General features: G+C 46.1%; 2 protein-coding genes and 1 long non-coding RNA gene across 7 annotated transcripts in view; 2 read left to right on the plus strand and 1 right to left on the minus strand.

Moving 5' to 3' along the window:
- Positions 1 to 17,211, plus strand: part of LOC144697360 (uncharacterized) — a 309,889-nt gene that overhangs the window by 117,573 nt on the left and 175,105 nt on the right. The window lies entirely within an intron of this gene.
- The window catches only part of LOC144697872 (uncharacterized), a 95,464-nt gene that overhangs the window by 24,127 nt on the left and 54,126 nt on the right, over positions 1 to 17,211 (minus strand). The gene's annotated exons all lie outside the window — the stretch shown is intronic.
- On the plus strand, positions 4,614 to 15,566 carry LOC144697142 (uncharacterized). 5 transcript variants are annotated; one of them, XM_078568986.1, is made up of 4 exons: positions 4,614 to 4,817; positions 8,567 to 8,765; positions 12,754 to 12,832; positions 14,347 to 15,566. In XM_078568986.1, exon 4 carries the CDS (start codon positions 14,456 to 14,458, stop codon positions 15,239 to 15,241), a length of 786 nt encoding a protein of 261 aa, XP_078425112.1. In that variant the 5' UTR covers positions 4,614 to 4,817; positions 8,567 to 8,765; positions 12,754 to 12,832; positions 14,347 to 14,455; the 3' UTR covers positions 15,242 to 15,566. The 5 variants fall into 5 exon arrangements, with proteins under 5 accessions (XP_078425112.1, XP_078425115.1, XP_078425113.1 ...); XM_078568987.1 differs by lacking the exon at positions 4,614 to 4,817 and adding an exon at positions 8,079 to 8,147 and having other exon boundaries at positions 8,567 to 8,723; positions 12,752 to 12,832; positions 14,347 to 15,475; XM_078568988.1 differs by lacking the exons at positions 4,614 to 4,817; positions 12,754 to 12,832 and adding exons at positions 8,100 to 8,147; positions 13,127 to 13,229 and having other exon boundaries at positions 8,567 to 8,689; positions 14,339 to 15,475.

The following is a 17,211-nucleotide window of genomic DNA, read 5'->3' on the forward strand; positions in this document are numbered from 1 at the left end:
CACTTTCTGAGGCCTTGGAGGGACTAACATTCTACTATGAAGAAAACCACCTTCATGCAAAACCATCAAAGACGGAAGTTTGTGCATTCCACCTCAGAAACTGTGAAGCCAAATGCCAGCTTAAAGTAACATGGTGTGGAGCAACACCGACGCATTGCGAGCACCCTATCTACTTAGGAGTCATCCTTGACAGATGCCTCACTTCAAGAACCACATCGAAAAGACAAAGGCAAAAGTGAGCGCATGAAACAACATCCTGAATAAGCTCCCTAACACAAAATGGGGAGCAATCTCGAAAACATTGCGAACCAGTGCACTTGCTCTTTGCTATTCCACTGCTGAATACGCCTGCCCTGCATGGGAAAGATCTACTCATGCTAAGAAGATGGATGCCGTTCTGAATGCAAGCTGCCGACTTATCACAGGTTGTTTAAAACCAACAAACACCAACAGCCTATATATCCTGGCGGGTATCGCTCCCCCTGATATAAGAAGAACGGTAGCCAGCAAGAAAGAGCGACTCTGTCAAACATCAACGAGGCACCCTCTATATGGACATACACCTACACCCAGCCGCCTAAAGTCAAGGAACAGCTTCAAGAACAGTGTTATTCCATTACAATCAACCCCATCTGAAGCCTGCATGGCCTTGTGGAAAGACCGGCTCGCCAGTCTCGAACAACCCCCAGTGATGGAAATTCTACTGGATGAAAGCCTTCCCCCAGGAGCTAATTGCAACTGAGCAACCTGGAAGTGCCTTAACAGACTTAGGACTGGTGTAGGTCGTTCAAAGGTGTCATTAAGCAAATGGGGATATACAACCAGCCCGACAACTTGTGAATGTGGAACTGAGCCACAGACTATGCAACATCTCCTGCAATGCCTATCGCTAGAGGAACCCTGCACTGTGCAGATCTTGCCGAATTCAACAACAAGGCACAAAAATGTGTCCAGTTCTGGCTGGGCCTTGTATAGACTGTCTGTGGACACGCTAAGAAGAACCCCAGTCTCAACTCATCACAGCATCTTTACAATGCAGAAGGAGGCCATTCGGCCCATTGAGTCTGCACTGGCTCTCTGAAAGAGCATTCCACCTAGTCCCACTCCCCTGCTTTATCCCTGTACTCTTGCACATTCTCTCTTTTCAGATAGCAATCCAATTCCCTTTTGAATACCTCGATCGAACCTGCCCCCACCATCTCTTTAGGAAGTTTGTTCCAGACTCCAATCATTCTCTCGGTGAAAACATTTTTCTTCACATCACACTTACTCATTTTACCAATTATTTTGAATCTGTGCCCTCTAGTTCTTGGTGTTCTCTTGAGTGGGAACAGTTTCTCACTATTTACCCTGTCTATACCCCTCAGGATCTTGACTACCTCTATCAAGTCTCCTCTCAGCCTTCTTTCCTCCAATGATAACAGTCCCAACCTCTCCAATCTATCCTCATAGCTACAATTCTTCATCCTGGGAATCATTATTGTGAATCTCCTCTGTATTCTCTCCAATGCCTTCACATCCTTTAAGTATGGTGCCCAGAACTGGATGCAGTACTCCAGATGAGGCCTACCTAGTGTCTTTTACAAGTTCAACATGATCTCCATACTCTTGTACTCAATGCCCCTATTAATAAAGCCGAAGATACTAGGTGCTTTATTAACTGCTCTCTCAACATGCCCTGCCATCTTCAATGACTTATGTACATCTACACCGAGGTCCCTCTGTTCCTGCACCTCCTTTAGAGACTCTCCCTTTATGTTATACAGTCTCATCATACCTTTCCTGCCAAAACAAATCACCACACACTTCTCTGCATTGAACTCCATCTGCCTCTTCTCTTTTGATTCCCTTTTATGTTCACTGCCAGCATCTTCTCATGCTCTCCCCTTGCTTTTCTTATTAGTTTCTTCACTCCCCCTCTGGTCCTTCTATATTCAGCCTGATTCTCCATTGAATTTTCTACCTGCCATCTGTCGTATGCGCACTTCTTCCTTTTCATCTTTACCTCTATCTCTCTCATCATCCAGGATACTCTGGATTTATTTGTCCTAAGTTTCCCCTTCAAGGGAATATGCCTTAACATTGTCTGCAATACTTTTTCTTTGAAGGTGGCCCCATTGTTCAGCCACTGTCTTCTCTGCCAGCATTTGATTCCAACTCACTCGACTCAGATGCATTCTCATCCTATCGCAGTTGGCTTTCCCTCAATTAATTATCTCTGCTCTGGATTGTTCTCTGTCCTTTTCCATGATTAACCTAAACCTTCTGATACAATGGTCCCTGTTCCCTCGAGCCTCTCCCACTAATATTTGATCCATTTGGGCCAACTCATTCGATAGAACTAGGTCCAAAAGAGCATGTCCCCCTGTTAGACTGGAAACATACTGCTGTAGAAAATTATCTTGAACACATTCCAGGAACTCTTGCCCATCTTGTCCTTTTGTACTATTCCTATCCCAGTCTACATTTGGATAACTGAAGTCACCCATTATGATTACTCTATAATTCTTGCACCTCTTTGCAATTTCTTTGCAAATTTGTTTCTCCAAATCTCTTCCACTAGTTGGTGGTCTATATCCTGCACCAATCAATGTTATTGCACCTTTCCCATTCTTTACCTATAGCCAGAGAGATTCTGTCCTTGACCCTCTGGAACATCCTCCCTCTCCAGTATTGTAATGCTATCTTTAACCAATATTGTCACTCTCCCCCTTTTCTTCCTTTCCTGTTTCTCTCCTAAACACCTTATACCCAGGAATATTTAACACCCAGTCCTGCCCTCCTTTGAGCCATGTCTCTGTTATAGCAGTAATATCATAATTCCATTTGTTAACCTGTGCCTGCAGTTCACCAATCTTACTAATCCTGTTCTGTGTACTCACATACATGCACATTAGCCCTGGTTTAGGCTTTTTTGACTTTCCCGCTTATTATGACCCCATCTAATGACTGAGTGTTGCCTACTCTAATTCTATCAAACTCTCCAAGTATTCGATCTACCTTGATGGAACTCTCTGATATACCTTCATTATCAGTCGATACTTCACTACTTCCCACTGCCAGTTTTTCTCCTCTGCACTCTGAATTTCCCCTCAGGTTCCCAACCCCCCCACCAATCTAGTTTAAACCCTCACCAACAGCACTAGCAAACCTCCCTGTGAGGATATTAGTCCCAGTCCTCTTAAGGTGTAACCCATCCTTCTTGTACAGGTCCCACCTGTCCCAGAACTGATCCCAATGCCTCAGAAATCTAAAGCCCTCCCTCCTACTCCATTTCTCATGCCACGTGTTGAACTGCTCAATCTTCCTATTCTTATGCTTATTAGCATGTGGCACTGGGAGTAATCCTGAGATTAATGCTCTTGATGTCCTGCTTTTTAATTTCCTTCCTAACTCCCTAAAATCTGATTTCAGAACCTCATCCCTTTTCCTACCTATGTCATTGGTCCCAATGTGGACCACAACTTCTGGCTGTTCACCGGCCCCCAAAAGAATGTCCTGCAGCTGCTCTGTGACATCCATGACCCTGGCACCAGGGAGGCAACATACTATCCTGGAGTCATGTCTATGGCAGCAGCCTGTCTGCTCCCCGAACGATGGAATCCCCTACTACTATAGCATTTCCACTCTTCCTCCTCCCCTCCTGTGCAGCTGAGCCACCTGTGGTGCCACAGACTAGCTTTTGCTGCAGTCCTCTGAGGAACCATCTTCCTCAGCAGCATCCAAAATGGAAAAGTGGTTAGAGAGTGAGACATCCTCAGGGGATTCCTGCACTACTTGCCTGTCTCTCTTAGATACTATGGCGGTCACCCTTTCCCTCTCTGCCTGTGCACTTCTTAGCTGCGGTGTGACCACCTCTCTCAACATGCTATCCACGTAATCCTCAGCCTTGTGGATGTGTCACAGTGACTACAGCCACCGCTCAAGCTCCACAACTCAGAGCTCAAGTTTCTGCAGCTGGTCACCGTTCCTGTAGATGTAGTTATCAAGGGCACTTTGTGCCTGCATGACTTCTCACCAGAGAAAGATGCACATTCCACATGGCCGAGCTGCACTGACATACCTTAAACTTCATACAAAGCATTTTCTATAGTGTTTATTTACTAGTTTATTTTAATTATTTTCTTAATTTAGAATAATTCCTATGTACACTCCAGTTTTCTGTGTTTATCTCAGTCTCGCCCTTTCTCCTTAAAACTGACCTCTGCTTCTGGTACCCTGTAAGTTTACCGGAGCAATCACTGTCAGTCCATGATAGAAATTCAGACGAGACAATTATTTTTCTTGGTTTGAGTTTGTTGTAAATCCTCCTCTTCTAACCCCCTGTCATTCAGGATAAATTCACAACATTGATTCCTGCTTCCTGGCCCAGGATGACCGTGCATACGCCCAGCTGTACATTGCCCCTCATTGTTGTCGGCAGTCACTCGATTCGAGGATGGTGTTTACTCAGGTTCTGCCGTGGGTCTCAATGTGACTGAACAGACCCACAGATCTTTGGACACATGGGGCAGGATATCCCATGAGGCAGTGGGATCAGGAGAGTAGGATTTGCTTCCTTTTCTTTCCTTCTCTACCGTTTCTCTGCCTCATCAATAAGACATTGGGACTCAAAGGGCAATACAGCTTGATGGACAAGTTGTCACCATTCTGAACAATGGGTAACAAGCTCCTCCCAGTCAGGAAAAACATTGCCCCCTACAAAGATGGCTGCTGCGCATGCGCCCTGCTGCGCGTTACCCCAAAAAAGATGGCGGCCGTTCACCAGGCCTGGTCACTGGAGGCTATTGGCCTGCTCCATGCAAACAGGGGGACCGGTAAGTTCTGTTTCGGGGTTTGGGCTTGTACAATATATTTACGAAGCCGCCCAGCCCACTTATCGGATCCATCGCTCCCTCCGCCCCGCCATCTCCCTCTTACCCATTGCGGATCTGAAAAAAGCCACTCACCATCGCCATTAGCCCCACTGCGCATGCTTCAGTCACAGCCCGGCCCCGCCTCTCGCTTACTCCAATTGGTTGGATGACCACTCGCACACTTTCGGGCCTTCATCCCGCCCCCTCTTCCTATTGATTCTAAGCTGCCGTCAATCACCCGGGCATTGTGACGGTCTCGAACGCTGAGAGCGGCCCCACACACAGCCTGACTTGCTGATTTTTGGTAGCATTTTCTGTTTCGGAATTAGAGCTAGAGATGGATGGCCAGTTCCCCTCTGACCAGGGGGATTCACACTCTTTTTCCCAGTGCAGTGATTATCACGTTTACTTTACATGAGAAAGTCCCCGGTTCAATCCTGACTGGAAAGTTTGTGTTTAAAATTGTTACCGATGAGGAATTAGCAGTGAGTTTAGTTTCATGTCGAACAGGGCGACAGTTCCTGTTGTCTCAATTTTTAAAAGCTCCTTCTTCACCTTTAAACAGTTAACAATAAGTGAGAGAAGACTGATCCACAGTGACCCAAAAAAAGGATACTGCAGATGCTGGGAATCCGACCTCAAAACAGAAAATGTTGGAAACACTCAGCAGGTCAAACAGCATCTGTGGAGATGGAAACAGAGTGAATGTTTCAGGTCGGTGACCCTTCAACCAAACAGGAAGGATTTAGAGATGAGATGTAATAGTTTTCCGGCAAATATAGTGTCAGGGAAAAGGGAGGGGGAGAGGAGGAAAGAACAAATGGTGTTGCGATAGGATGGAAAACTGGTGAGAGTAAATGATCAAGGGGATGATGATTCAAGGTGAAATTGGGCTATAATGAGACAAGTAAATAAACTAATAAGACAAGTGAACAAAGAAAAGATAGGTCCAGATGAGGCATAAATGGTAACAACAGAATCATTGCCAACACCTACCGTCTGAAAGAATGGGAGCTGTGATCTGAAATTGTTGAAATGAATGTTTATTCTGGAAGGTTGTAAAGCGCCATAGCAAAGATGAGCTCCTATTCCACGACCGTCTATTGAGCTTCATTGGAACAGTGCAGGAGACCGAGGACTAGGTGGTCAGAGCAGGAGAGAGGGCGGAGAGTTAAATTGCTAAATGATCAGAAGCTCAGGATCACACTTGCTGACTGAATGGGGATGTAGCACAAAACAGTCACCCAGTCTGGATTTAGTCTCCTCAGTTTCAGGGAGACTGCATCTTGTGCAGGGAAAATACACAATAGTAAATAGCAAGAAGTACAAGTAAATCACAGCATCACCTGGAAAGTATGTCGAAAGCCTGGAACATGGGAAGGAAGGAGTTGAAAGGGTGGGTGCTGCATCTCTGTGCTTGCATGGAAATGATTCGCAGTGATGTTCATAAGACCATAAGAAATAGAAGTGGTGGAGACCATACCCTGAGCCTCTACACCATTAAATGATCTTCCTCCATAATTCCATTTTCCTGCCCTATCCAAAAATCCATTGATTCCCCTGATATCCAAATCTTCTTGGATTTGTGTCTTGAATATACTCAAGGCAGAGATCAATTAATTTTAATCTGGAAAATGCACAATGAAGATGCATATTAATTGCAAGGTCTCCATATCACTGCTCAGCAATCACATTAACTGAACTTAACCTGACTGAGTGTCACCACGGTCAAATCTTGTCATTCTCAGACACGTTATTCTTTATGTCATAATTGAAGAATTAAGAGTGAAATGGCCAGCTGATTCACTGTAAGGGGAAGACACAGCTTTGTAGATCCTCTGTAGTGTCACAGACTGGCTCGTTGGATCTGCTCACTCCATCCCATCTTTTATAAAGCTCATGGAAAAATGACTGAAATGCTGTAACATTTGGGGAGTTTGCTGCTCAGATTAGCCCACGTTTCCTTATTAAAAGAGGACTGGAGAAGATGCAAGAAAAAAATACTGGAGTATTACTGACAAAGTACACCCACCAAGAGAGATTGAACAGGCTGGAGATGTTTTCTCTGGAAAAGTGAGTGAGGGGTGACCTGATCAAGGAATTTAAGATAACAAAAGTGTTTTTACAGTGTAGATGATTGGGAAATGTTTCCATTTACACAAGGTCAAAAATAAATATAACTTAGAAACAAAGAAACTAGGAGCAACAGTAGGCTATTCGGCCCTTCGAGCCTGCTCCACCATTCAATATGATTATGGCTGATTACTCAGTCAGTAATAAATCTAATGTGCAGTTCAGGAGCGAATTCCTTAACCAGAGATAAAACAGAAAATGCTGGAAGAACTCCTCATATCTGGCAGCATCTGGAGATTGAGAAACAGAGTTAACATTTCACATCTATGAACTGATGCAGTGCACTTAGGATGAAAGGTCATAGACCTGAAATGTAAACTATGTCTCCCTTCCACAGATGCTACTAGATCTGCTGATTATTTACAGCTTCTTTTTGTTGTTGCTGATTCAGATTTCCAGCATCTCCAGTATTTTGATTTTCTTTAACTGGATAGTGTTAAAAATGTGGGTCTCATTACCAGAAGAGTTTTGGATGCTCGCCTGAACTGGAAACTGATGAGTAAAATCTCACCACAAAATATCATTCACCAGCTGAACGTGGAAATGGATCTTCTTGGTTATCCCAATTACTGACACAACAGATCAGTCACGCTGGAGGAAGACCATTTAGATACTTCACTTGTGCGGAGAGATTTATTCAATTTTCCCACCTGCTAGCACTCAAGCTTTAAAAGTTCAAAGGATCTGTTGCACAATCAGCACAATCTTATTGGCGAGGAGCAGTTGAACTGTTCTGTTGAAGGAAAACAAATCAGTTGTTCACCCCACCTGCTGAGACTCCAGTGAGTTCACATCCGACAGGAATGATTAGTTCTCCTGTTAGTCGCATCCAAGACAGAAATATGGTGGAAGGCCCATGCAATTTGGTTGTTGTGTGATTTGATTTTAATAAGTTTATTTCTTGGCCCTAATGGCTCCAAATGAAATCGGAACACGAAATGAAGCATAATTTTCAACAGCGATGTCTTTAAATGGCGGGGTGTTTACCCAGCATTCTCCGCGAAGAATAATGTGGCTAATCCAGACCACAGGCGCTTTCTGCGCAGGCGTATTGCTGGGCTGTAACCGGAGCCTGCGCAATGCGGTCGCTGACTGGGGCATGCGCAGTGCGGGTTGTGCCTGGAGTTCGACGGAGAAGGGAGAAACAATCGAGTGAGGGTGAGTAATGGGGCCGTTGGGTGGATGGAGAGGATTAGAGCCAGCGAAGTAGACGGGGAGGCTTCATAAACACCCGGTGGAGGCCTCAAATCCCGACTAAGAAGCTACCGATCCTATTTACACGGGACGGGGCGCGAGAGCTCGTGAACTCCTCTCGGTCAGAGATCCGGGTTAACGGCCGCCATCTTGAGCGGGGTCAATTTGCGGCAGGGCGCATGCGCGGACATCCCTGTCCCAGTCAGCAGGAGGAGAGAATGTTGTGTATTTCTATCCTGGACTGACAAGGATGGATTTTGGAAACTCCTTTTACAGGAGGTTAGAAGGGGAGGATTTACACACAGCAAATTCCAACCAAGAGAAATGTTTCTCTCTTCAATTTCTATCCTGGATTTACAGTGATGGTTTCCGTAAACGTACAGGTTACTGGAAGTGGAAGATTGACAGACGGGAAACTCAAACCAAACATCACATCAAGATCTGACAGAGTCACCTGATTCATCTGGAACTGAATATCATCGCCCTTTGAATGTGGAAAGGAAAAGGTTTGTCTCAACTGTCTGTGGGAGAAGATTTCAGGTATCAGTGTGACTGGAAAAGCACTGAGACACACAAACCCTGGTTAGAGCACACAAATCAGTCGTCTCAATTTCTCTGCTCCTCTCACCCACTCTAACCTGTCTCTCTCTGAACTTGCCGCACTCCGTTCTCTCAGGTCCAACCCTGACATTGTCATCAAACCTGCTGACAAGGGTGGTGCTGTTGTTGTCTGGTGCACTGACCTATACCTCGCAGAGGCTGAGCGTCAACTCGCAGACACTTCCTCCTACCTCCCCCTGGACCATGACTCCACTACTGAACATCAAGCCATTGTTTCCAGGACTGTCACTGATCTCATCTCCTCTGGAAATCTTCCTCCCACAGCTTCCAACCTCATAGTCTCCCAACCTTGGACGGCCCGCATCTACCTCTTACCCAAAATCCACAAACAGGAGTGTCCCAGCAGACCGATCGTGTCAGCCTGTTCTTGCCCCACGGAACTCATTTCTTGCTATCTTGACTCCATTCTCTCTACCCTTGTCCAGTCCCTTCCCACCTACATCTGCGATTTTTCTGACACCCTACATCATATCAACAATTTCCAGTTCCCTGGCCCCAACCGCCTCCTCTTCACCATGGACGTCCAATCCCTCTACATCTCCATCCCCCACCGGGATGGTCTGAGGGCTCTCTGCTTCTTCCTCGATCAGAGGCCCAAACAATCCCCATCCACCACTACTCTCCTCCGTCTGGCTGAACTTGTTCTCTCACTGAACAATTTCTCCTTAAACTCCTCTCTCTTCCTCCAAATAAAAGGTGTGGCTATGGGTACCCGCATGGGCCCCAGCTATGCCTGTCTCTTTATGGGGTATGTGGAACATTCCTTGTTCCAGTCCTACTCTGGCCCCCTCCCACAACTTTTTCTCCGGTACATCGATGACTGCTTCGGTGCTGCTTCATGCTGTTGTCTGGACCTGGAAAAATTTATTAATTTTGCTTCCAATTTCTACCCCTCTATCATTTTCACATGTTTGATCTCTGACACTTCCCTTCCCTTCCTTGACCTTTCTGTCTCAATTTCTGGTGATAGACTGTCCACCAATATTCATTATAAGCCTACCGACTCCCACAGCTACCTTGACCACAGCTCCTCACACCCCGCTTCCTGTAAGGAATCCATCCCATTCTCTCAATTCCTTCGTCTCCGTCGCATCTGTTCTGATGATGCCACTTTCAAAAACAGTTCCTCTGACATGTCTTCCTTCTTCCTTATCCGAGGTTTTCCAACCATGGTAGTTGACAGGGCCCTCAACCGTGTCAGGCCCATCTCCCGCGCATCCGCCCTCATACCTTCCTCTCCCTCCCAGAAACATGATAGGGTCCCCCTTGTCCTCACTTATCACCCCATCAGCCTCCGCATTCAAAGGATCATCTTCTGCCATTTCTGCCAACTCCAGCATGATGCCACCATCAAACACGTCTTCCCTTCACCCCACCTGGCGGCATTGCGCAGGGATCGTTCCCTCCGGGACACCCTGGTCCACTCCTCCATCACCCCCTACACCTCAACCCCCTCCCACAGCACCTTCCCGTGCAACCGCAGAAGATGCAACACCTGCCCCTTTACTATCCCCCTCCTCACCGTCCAAGGGACCAAACACTCCTTTCAAGTGAAGCAGCATTTCACTTGCACTTCCCTCAATTTAGTCTGCTGCATTCGCTGCTCCCAATGCGGTTTCCTCTACATTGGAGAGACCAAACACAGACTGGGTGACCGCTTTGCGGAACACCTTCGGTCTGTCCGCAAGCATTACCCAGACCTCCCTGTCGCTTGCCATTTCAACACTCCACCCTGCTCTCATGCCCACATGTCCGTCCTTGGCCTACTGCAATGTTCCAGTGAAGCTCAACGCAAACTGGAGGAACAGCACCTCATCTTCCGACTAGGCACTTTACAGCCTTCCGGACTGAATATTGAGTTCAACAACTTAAGATCATGAACTCTCTCCTCCATCCCCCCCACCCCTTTCCAATCTCCCTTTTTTCCAATAATTTATATATATCTTTCTTTTCCCACCTATTTCCAACATTTTTAAATGTATTTCCATCCATTGTTTTATCTCTACTTTTTAGCCTAATTCGATCCCTTCCCCACACCCCACCCCCACTAGGGCTATCTGTACCTTGCTCGTCCTGCTTTCTACCCTTAATGTCACCTATTAGCACATTTCTTAACTAATATCACCACTGTCAACACCTCTTTGTCCTTTTGTCTATGACATCTTTTGGCAATCTCCACCTATCACTGGCCCTCTATCCAGCTCTACCTGTCCCACCCCACTTAAACCAGCTTATATTTCACCTCTTCTATTTTTCCTTAGTTCTGTTGAAGAGTCATACAGACTCGAAACGTTAACTGTGTTCCTCTCCGCAGATGCTGTCAGTCCTGCTGAGTTTTTCCAGGTATTTTTATTTTTGTCCTGGAGAATTGTGTTCAGTTCTGGGCAACAAACACCAGGAAGGATAGAATGGCCTTAGAGGGAGTGTAGCACAGATTTATCTGTGTGATCTGAGCTCCAAGGGTTAAATTACAGAATGATATTACACAAAAGAGTCACAGAGTCATTATGACACAGAGGAGGCCATTAGGCCCGTTAAGTCCGTGCCAGCTATGTAGAGCAATCCAATCAGTCCCTTTCCCCTGCTCTATCCCTATATCCTTGCAAGTTTATTTCCCTCATGCTTCTATCCAATTTCCTTTTGAAATCATTCATCATGTCCATTTCCATCCCTTCGTAGGTAGTAAGCTCCAGGTCTTTCCCACTCACTGTGTAAAAATATTCTTCCTCACATCTCCCGTACCTTTTATCCAAAACCTTAAACCTCTGTTCTTGAGTCCTTGTACGATCAGTTGATGGGAATAGCTTTTCTTTGTCCACCTTATCTAAACCTGCCACAATCTTGTGCACCTCTATCAATCTCCCCTCAGCCTCCTTTGCAGGAACCATTCTGGTAAATCTCCCCTGCACCTTCTCAAGGACCTTCACATCCTTCCTGAAGTGAGGTGACCAGAACTGGATGCAATTGTCAAATTGTGGCCTAACCAGAGCTTTATAAAAATTCAGCATAACTTCCCTGTTTTTGCTCTCAAAACCACCATTTATGAAGCTCAAGATCCAACCTGCTGTGCTAACTTCTCTCTTAATACATCCTGTCACCTTCAGAGATCAAAGCCATGAACACCCAGGTCCCTCTGTCCCTGCACACTCTTTAGAGCTGTGCCATGAATTATATCTTCCCTCTCTCTATTCCTCCTGCTAAAATCCATCACCTCACTGTGAGGGTTGTAATGCCTGGAATTTAAAAGATTAAGACCTGATTTGATCAAAGTTTTCGGGATATTAATTGGAACCGACAGGGTAGATAGGATGAGTGGGCGGAGTCTACACACAGAATCAGGTTCCAGCATCGTTTCAGGGAGAGAGTTCCAGATCCTCACAACTCTCTGTTGGTGCACTTCCCTGTTTTTGTACTCAGTGCCTCTATATCTGAAGCCCAAGACCCCATATGCTTCACTGATACCCCTCAATCTGCCCTGCCATAAGAAATCAATCCCACAAATGGTTTAATCATCACCCATACTCACAAAGCCTATATGATTATACAAGATTTAAAATAGTTCCTGTACTATGTGCCCTGAATACCACACACCGGTCCCCAAGGTTATGTCATCCCATCTACAAGGACCTTGATGTTTGGATGATAAGGGAATTATCCGGGGATTTCAGAAGTCAGAACGCAGAGAGAGAGAGATGGGTGGACTATGACCACCCAGTAGCCAAGACCCCGGTGTTAAGGCAGTTTTGGGAAAACACCGCAATCGTCCCTGTGATAGTGACATCAGTAAAAAGGGTGGAGGGAAGAGAGGGATCAGTGACTGGGCTGGAATAGGGGCCACGGCTGGCACGGCCGCTGGGAAGCACTTAGACATGGAGAATATGTGGGAACAGGACGAGGCTGTGAGGCAGCAATGGACAGGAATCTTCAGTAAAAGAAATAAAAGGCAGAGAGATGAAATCCTGGAACAACAAGAAGGAGTGAAATTCAGAAAAGAGATGGTGGACGGACTGATCGAGAGAAAGGGAACGGTCAGTGAGATCATTCAGCAGAATAAGATTGAGGTGAAAAGTCAGAACATGTCTAAAGCTGTTCCCTGTGTGATGTAAGGAGGGTTTTTATTGGATCAGGTACAACAAGGCCAGGAGGGCATTGAAAAACAATACAGAGTCCAACATTAGACAGTCCAAAGGGCCTGGAGGGGGGAGAGTTAATAAACTCAGGGAATCACAGGCTGCACAAACTTCAAGTGTGACCCCAGACCCATTGTAAAACAGTGAACAAATAAATCCCTGATTTTACTGAGACTCTTTTCCATGTCCCAGCTCCTGTAAATACTGATGGGAAAGGGACCGGAATCTCCGGAGGCGCCACTCCACTGGCTGCTCATGAGGAAGTGATCTCCAATCAGATTAATGTGCTTCTGCTGTGAGTATTTAATAAAGTGTCCGAACCTCTCATTGTGCTTCCTGTCCAATATCCCCCTCATCCATGGATCTTCTGTTTTACCAACTGGGAAAATAATTGCCTGTCCACTGATTGGTCTCGATGGCAGCTGGTTTACCCAGAGTGCTCCATGTGTCAGAAAATCCCCCACCAATGAGAACAGGAACCCAGAACGCCAGCGTGGGGGCCGGGCTGTGCTTGGAGCATGCTCATTGCGGCTGGTGGAGACGGACTGGGGTGGAACAGGCAGCTCAGGAGGCTGGAGGAGATTGTGGACGCATGGGAGGAATTGGAGCCGGGGGTGGGTCATGATTAGATGATCGCAGATAATTCTGGAGGGCTGGAGATCCCCACAAAGATGGTCAGCAAGCACAGGGGATGATGGGGAACAAGACTTGGTGCGAGTAAGCACATGAGCAGCTGTGTTTTAGGTGACCTCCAGTTTCTATGGAGCTGAATCTGGGAGGCTGACAAGATGCACATTCGAATAGTCCAGTTTAGAGGGAACAAGGGAATGGATGAGTTTCAGCAACAGATGAAGTGAGGCAGGGTCACAGCTGGGTGATGTTACTGAGGGGGAAATGGGTGGTTTTAGTGATATGTAGTCAGAAACTCAGCTTGGGCTGAAATATGACTACAAGATTGTGAACAGCCTAGTTCAGCCTCAGAGAACTGCAAGAGGGATGGAGCTGGTGTCTGGGGAGTGGATTTTGTAGTAGGGACTGAAGATAATGGCTTCCCGCTTCCCAATATTTCAATGGAGGAAATTTCTGCTCATCCAATACTGGATGTCCAACAAGTCAGGAGATTGTGCGAGTTGGAGGGGAACTTGGAGGTGATGGTGTTCACATACACTCTCTACCTTGCTCCTTCTCGGTAGGGGAGGCTGAATGTTTGGCAAATTCTGTCAAAGTTCTGGTTGACTTGAAGATGCATTAAATGCTCCTTCACCTTTCATGAAACAGCTTTTCATGGTCACTCTTTCCGAGTGTCAGCCCCACAAATTACCAGATTGATTCAGCTCAATTTCACAAACTGCCTTTGTGTTTTTGTGGGTTCTCTCTCACTCCCTTTTTTATGATCTACATCAGTTTCACAGGGTTTAGAAGGGGAGAATTTGCAGTTGGGAAACTGGAAACCAAACATCACATCAGATTCTGACGCAGTCACGCAAGTTATCGTAACCTGGATATCATCGAATTTTAAACATGGAAGGAGAAAGCACCGTCCACAGTGGAGAGAAACCATACACATGTTCTGTGTGTGGACAAGGTTTCAGCCAATTGTCTTGTCTGTCAGAACATAAATGCAGTCACAACAGGGAGAAGCCATGGAAATGTGGGGACTGTGGGAAGGGATTCAGATCCCCGTCTGACCTGGAAAAGCATCGGCGCACTCACACTGGGGAGAGGCCATTCACCTGCTCCACGTGTGGGAAGGGATTCACTATTTCAGCCCACCTGCTGACACACCAGCGAGTTCACAGTGAAGAGAGACCTTTTGGGTGCCCAGACTGTGGGAAGTGCTATAAAAGTTCTGGGGAACTGATGTCCCATCAACGTGTTCACACTGACGAGAGACCTTTTAAATGCCCAGATTGTGGGAAATGTTATAAAAGTTCCAGTGAACTGATGTCCCATCAACGTGTTCACACTGATGAGAGACCATTCAGATGCTCTCACTGCGGGACTGGGTTCAGGCGATCATCTCAACTCATTGTACACCAGCGAGTTCACACTGGAGAGAGGCCGTTCACCTGCTCTGAGTGTGGGAAGGGATTCACTCAGTCAACTGACCTCCTGACACACCAGCGAGTTCACACTGGGAAGAGACCATTCACCTGCTCTGAGTGTGGGAAGGGATTCACTCAATCATCCAACCTGCTGACACACCAGCGAGTTCACACTGGTGAGAGGCCGTTCACCTGCCCCAAGTGTGGGAAGGGATTCACCACCTCATCCAGTCTCCTAAGACACCAGCGAGTTCACAAATAATTACCTGGACTGAAGGATGTTCATTGGGGTCTGTTTTTACTGATGTTAATATTCTCCAGCCCAGTTATAGGGGCTAATATTCTGGCTAAAAGTCAAATAAATTAGTTTTGTGTTCAACACAGTGTTTTGAATCTTTTTAATATCTCTAACATAAGTTAGTTCCTTTTGAAGGGCTCTCCCTCTCCCCTGTCTCCTCCATCCTCACCTCCAACAACAAGTGTGAGGAGCTCATGGATCTTCTCTATCACCAAGATTGAGACAATCCAATTAGCTGCCTCTGCTGCTTCCCTCCCTTCCACTAGTCTACTAGGCCAAACTGCCTCTAAAGTTCCCCCTTGTCCCAGCCGTGCACTCGCATCTTTCCCTACTTTCTCTCCCATCTCCTCTCATGTCCTCTGAGGTCTCATCCTGTCCATGAGACCCACCTGGTCTATCGATCCTGTTCCCACTAAACTGTTGATCAATCAACTTCCCCATATTAACTGAGTTTGTTAACAGTTCTCTCTCTTCAGGCACTGTCTCTCACTCCTTCAAAAAACAAACTCTTGACCCCATTATTCTTGCAAATTACTTCCCAATCTCCAACCTCCCTTTCCTCTCCAAAGTCCGAGAACATTTTTTCGCCTCCCATATCTGTGTCCATGGTTCCTCAAACTCCATCAGATTTCTGCCCTGCACAGTACTGAAACAGCTCTTACCAAATTTACAAATGATGAGGAACTTACCTCCTGACTCCACAATGCCTGTCCACCATCTACAAGGTACAAGTCAGGAGTGTGATGGAATACTCCCCACTTGCCTGGATGAGTGCAGCTCCCACAACATTCAAGAAGCTTGACACCATCCAGGACAAAGCGGCCCACTTGATTGGCACCACATCCACAGACATTCCCTCCACCACTGATGTACAATAGCAGCAGTGTGTATCATCTACAAGGTGCACTGCAGGAATTCACCAAGGCTCCTTAGACAGCACCTTCCAACCCATGACCACTACCACCTAGAAGGACAAGGGCAGCAGACACATGGGAACACCACCACCTGGAACTTCTCCAAGTCACTCAGCATCCTGACTTGGAAATATATCACCGTTCCTTCTCTGTCACTGGGTCAAAATCCTGGAATTCCCTCACTAACAGCACTGTGGGTGTACCTACACCACATGGACTGCAGCAGTTCAAGAAGGCAACTCACTACCACCTTCTCCAAGGCAACTAGGGATGGGCAATAAATACTGGACCAGCCAGCGAAACTCACATCCCATGAATGAATAAAAAATACATCTGATGTGACTGTGACAAAGATAAACTCTCCCTCTCGACCTGTCTGCAGCCTTTGACAAGGTTGACCACATCATTCTGTTCCATCACGTCTCCACTGTCATCCAGCTGGGTAGGGCTGCTCTCTCCTGGTTCTGTTCTTCTCTATGTAATCAGAGTCAGAGAATCACTTCCCTTGCCACTCCCACAGATACTTCTGGTGTCTCCAAAAGATCCTCTTATTTCTCATTAACATACTCCCCACAACGACATTAACTGAAAACATTTGTGTGTCTCGACGATTTTCCAGTCACGGTGATGATTTAAATCTTTCCCACAGACAGAACAAACATTTATCCCTCCATAACCAGAGGCCAATTATGCATGAATTCTCTGAAGAAGAATCATATGAACTCAAAACGTTACCTCTGTTTCTCTCTCCACAGATACTGCCAGGCCTACTGAGCTTTTCCAGCATTTTCTGTTTTTATTTCAGATTTCCAGTATTCACAGTATTTTGCTTTAATCGTACATGAATTCAGCGATTCCTCAAGATCTTGTCGAGATTTTTGGTTTGCGTTTCCCATCTGCAAATACTCATCAAAAGCCATCACTGTCCATACAGGATAGAAATTCACAGCAGATAATTCTAGTTTCTATGAAAGGTTTTTCCCTCTCATTCCCACAAATCTATAAATCCCTGTCCCACAA

This window comes from Cetorhinus maximus, chromosome 23, assembly GCF_964194155.1.
Source record: "Cetorhinus maximus chromosome 23, sCetMax3.hap1.1, whole genome shotgun sequence".
Classification (NCBI taxonomy): Eukaryota; Metazoa; Chordata; class Chondrichthyes; order Lamniformes; family Cetorhinidae; genus Cetorhinus; species Cetorhinus maximus.